The sequence below is a fragment of the Ornithodoros turicata genome, unplaced genomic scaffold (genome assembly GCF_037126465.1).
Source record: "Ornithodoros turicata isolate Travis unplaced genomic scaffold, ASM3712646v1 Chromosome24, whole genome shotgun sequence".
Lineage (NCBI taxonomy): Eukaryota > Metazoa > Arthropoda > Arachnida > Ixodida > Argasidae > Ornithodoros > Ornithodoros turicata.
In genome coordinates, this window is record NW_026999345.1 from 2123800 (window position 1) to 2128189 (window position 4390).

At 54.5% G+C, this 4390-nt stretch overlaps 1 protein-coding gene across 1 annotated transcript; it reads left to right on the forward strand.

The window, feature by feature from the left end:
- The first annotated feature begins 1283 nt into the window (after positions 1-1283).
- Positions 1284-2375, forward strand: LOC135373400 (uncharacterized). Its single transcript, XM_064606610.1, has one exon. It carries the CDS (start codon positions 1284-1286, stop codon positions 2373-2375), a length of 1092 nt encoding a protein of 363 aa, XP_064462680.1.
- The last annotated feature ends 2015 nt before the right edge of the window (positions 2376-4390 follow it).

Sequence of the window (4390 nt, forward strand, 5' to 3'; positions counted from 1 at the left end):
CAAGAAGGTTAAGGTGGACGAGACAAGGACTTTCACCATTGGGAACCACCCAATACCAGCAAAGGGTCCAACATTCATCTGGAGATATCTGGGTGTCACGATGAGCGCGGATGGGAAGGCTCGCCCCCCGATTCATGACCTCGAGGACGCCCTAACACGAATTCGCCGGGCTCCGTTGAAGCCGCAGCAGCGACTGGTGATTCTGCGGTCATACCTGGCGCCGAGGTTTTACCATAGACTAATACTTGGACGATGGTCATTGGGGCTGCTTAGGAGGATGGACGTGAACATCCGGGCCGCTGTGAGGCAGTGGCTACATCTTCCTCACGACACCCCCATCTCGTTCATCCACGCCCCAAGAGCTAGCGGAGGATTGGGAGTTCCCTCCTTCAGAGTAAGTGTTCCGGTGCTCCAGCGCTGCCGTCTTGTGGCCCTCAAGCATTCCATCTGCCCCGTAGTGCGGGAGGCGTGTAAACGGGGTTACATCAGCACGCAACTCCAGAGAGCGACAGAGGCAGCATCTATGGACGACAGGCGTCTGAGATCAACGGAGGCAATAGGGAAGTATTGGGCGCATAAATTATATCACACAAATGATGGTAAAGCCCTGTCGGATGCCCCCTTCGTGCCTTGCGCCCACCGTTGGATCTCGGAAGGAACGAGAGTAATGCCAGGTCATCAGTTCGTGGATGCTGCCAAGATATGGACGTGGCCTCGAGGGTCCTCGTGAATTCAGAGCTGGGTGCCGTTCCCACGAGACCTTAGCACACATTCTGCAAGTGTGTCACAGGACCCACGGGGCCAGAGTCACGAGATACAATAACATCGCCAAATATACTGCTAGACGACTGTTGGATCTCGGCTACTCAGTGGTAGAGGAGCCAAGGATTAACGTCCCGGAAGGAATTTTAAAGCCTGACATCATCGCTAGCAAAGGCGACAACACCTTCATCTTAGACGCACAAGTTGTGGGCACCGGGATCTCCATAGGCCTGGCACATGAACACAAAGTGTTGAAATACAATAGACAAGTGTTGCGGATTAAAGGAGGTCGAGGCGGGTCTCGTGGTCACGGGCCTAGGTTCGCCATTGTGCTTTTCGGTTTTTGGTTCATTAAACCTTTTTCCTCTCGGAAGCAGAGCGGGCGCCTCGTTCTTCCCTCACACATTTCTGGTGCCGAAACCCGGGAAGGTAGGCCGCCTGTTCCTTCGCTTTCCCTTCGACTTGCCATGGAACGCTTGAGGCGCACAAGAGGTGGGCTACGTGCACACTTAACGCGCACCATGACACGGCTCTCCGACCTGCTGGGGCAGCAGGACTCGTCCGTCGAAAAGGTTGAAGCTGCGTTGGACTATTTGGTGGCAAAACGGCAATCGCTCTACGACCTCGATAGCAGCATCGCCCAGGAAACCCCCGAAGATCAGCTGGGAGCGGAACTTGACAGTGCGCTCCAGTACGAGGAAGGTATCGAGGGAATGATCACAAGGGCACGTCGTAGGCTTCGCCAGCAGCAGAATGTTGCACCTTTGGATCAACAGCGTCCTGCGGGGCAAAAATCCGTCGCTCTCCCTAAGCTTCAGATACCCAAGTTTTCGGGAAAATTACAGGAATGGCAACAATTCTGGCAGCATTTTGATGCCACCATCCACTCCAACCAAGCACTGGCTCCGGTCGAGAAGTTTAAGTACTTGGTCTCCTACCTCACTGACGACGCGAAGCGATCCATCGAAAGCATCAGGATCAGCGGCGACAACTACGACTCTGCGGTCACTCTGCTCACACACAGGTACGGTAGACCGGAACTCCTTACGGCGGAGCACATCGACCATTTGCTTGCTCTTCGTCCCATCTCGAATTCCCAAAACATTCCCCAGCTCCGACGTCTTCATGACGATGTGACCATTCGAATGGCAGCTTTGGATTCTTTGGGGGTAACTAAGGATAAATATGCGGTTATCTTGTACCGCGTCATCACACGATGCTTGCCCGAAAACCTCTGTGTCCTTTTTCATCAACGGAGAAGGGATACAGCCGCAGTACCTCAACCCCAAGGCAACAATGAAAGCACTGGGATAGACAAGGCCGCCGAGGATCTTCAGGCGCTGCTATCATTTCTTCAGGTGCAGGTGGAGACTCTGGAAGAGGTGTTGCTCACTCGGGCAGTTTCGCCAGCGTCGGCTGCTCGCAGCAAGAGTCCTAACGAGCCGGTTCGGCTTCCTACAGCCGCTGCCCTAGCCGCTGCAAACGCCGCACCTCCGAAGCGGACTGCTGACGCACGTTCGTCACCCTGTCCCTTCTGTCATTCGGCGGACCATCCCTCCGCCTCATCGCCTCATCGGCACCGTGAAGGCTGCTCTAAGGCGATGTCTCGGTAGAAGCCGCCTTACTTTCGAGCAACTAACTACAGCCCTATGCGAGGTGGAAGCTCTCGTAAATTCCCGCCCATTAACCCACGTCGCATCTGATGTCGAGGAACTCGTACCCCTCACGCCAAGCCACTTTCTGATAGGCAAACGAGCCATCTCTCTACCGGGCGAACACGCGGCCATCTCACAGCCTGACGCGGAGGACCTCCGGCACAACTTCAGAGAAATGCTGAAGGCGAAGGAACTCTTCTGGAAGCGCTGGAGATACGAGTACCTTCTGCAGCTGAGGTCTGCCCACGTGACTGCGTCTCCTACCCAAAGTCGTTTCAAGAAAGGGGATGTGGTGGTGCTTCAGGAAGATAATGTTCGTCCCCCTTTTTGGAAGCTCGGACGCATAGCGAAGTTGATACGAGGGAGAGATGGGTTAGTGCGGGCATGTTCAGTACGTCTCGCAAGCGGCACTACCATAACCCGTCCAGTTCAAAGGCTTTGCCGTTTGGAAGCAGACGTCTCGTCACCCGCGGCCGGGGATGATGTTGCGGATTAAAGGAGGTCGAGGCGGGTCTCGTGGTCACGGGCCTAGGTTCGCCATTGTGCTTTTCGGTTTTTGGTTCATTAAACCTTTTTCCTCTCGGAAGCAGAGCGGGCGCCTCGTTCTTCCCTCACAACAAGATGTGATTGCCCAGGCCTCGGAGGTCTCGCCGGAAAGCACCATAGTCAGTAGTATCACCCTTTCCTCCCGGGGAGTTTGGGCTTATGAAAGTGCGCAAGATCTCCTCAAACTGGGCCTGACCAAAAGGGACATAAATATGATGAGTGTCATCGCCATGCAAGGAAGCATATTCGCCTATCGGGTATTCGGCCGAATGACGTCCGCAGCTAGTAACTGACGGCTGAAGAAGGTTTTGTGGAATCGCTGGACGTGGTGTATTTGGTGGGGGGGGGGGTTTGGGTATCTCTTCCCATGTAAAAGAGAATTATTTAAAAAAAATAACCTCTCACCAGAGGCCGGGGGCGAGTGGCTTCCCCCTGTAATCCAGCAACATGGAGGCCTGGCAGAGGGAGGCGATGACCTCTGCCATAAAGCTGGAGATGAGTGGCTTCTCCCTGTCATCCAGCGACTGGGAAGCTGGTGTGGAGGAGTAAGGGAAGGACCCGAGGTGCCTGTTAGCCTTAGCGAGATCGTGTTGCGACGATCTGTAACCCATTTAATCGGGCACTGCTGGCTCGTGTCAAGGGTGTTGGTTATACAATCCTCCTTGCTGCAAGCCGTGCGATGCGCAATATATAGCCTCTCACACGAAAATGGTCAACTCCACCTTCTCATGGTGTTACCCGTTACCCCTGTTCTGTTTCGGCAAACAGGGAACTGACGGAGCTCTGGCCTACCCACCGGTCATGCTGGGGCTGCCAACCCCTTCCTGGTCAAAACCGACTAGGCACATCAGCGCAAAACGAAAGAAGAGGAAGTGGGTGCCAAGAGGTGCCCGCTCCTAGTCCTAGTAGCAACCTGGGTGCCCCCCGTGTCGAGAGTTGAGACCGAAGCCTGTTCATCTGCCCATCCTGTCACCGACAGTTTACCTCTATGAAGGGCCTGAAGGTCCACGCTGACCTAAAAAAGCATCCACTGCCTGACCATACCATTCCTGTTTGATGATGCGATTCTGCGAACGGCCTGTGATTCGGCGACGGCTCCTGCTCCTGGTGTTTCGTCCGATCTGCCCTCGAACCAAGACACTCCTGTGCCGAGTACCTCTACATTCCAAGCTTCTTCTCAAGATGTTCCTGTTTCCGGATCTTCTTCACAGCAGGAAGATCCCACTAGATGTCCTCAATGCGGAATGATCTTCACATCAAAGATCGGCCTCGGTTTCGACAGAAAAGCTCGTCATCCTACTGAATACCAACAGAGTATTGACGTCACCCGAGTAGGGCCACGCTGGACACCGGAGGATGAGCTGCTCCTGGCACAAGCTGAAGTGCGTCTCCTCCGCCTGGAGAAACCTCCAAGATTCATCAACATC

Coding starts and splice junctions, on each gene's coding strand:
- LOC135373400 (XM_064606610.1), top strand. CDS start 1,284: ATGACACGGCTCTCCGACCTGCTGGGGCAGCAGGACTCGTCCGTCGAA.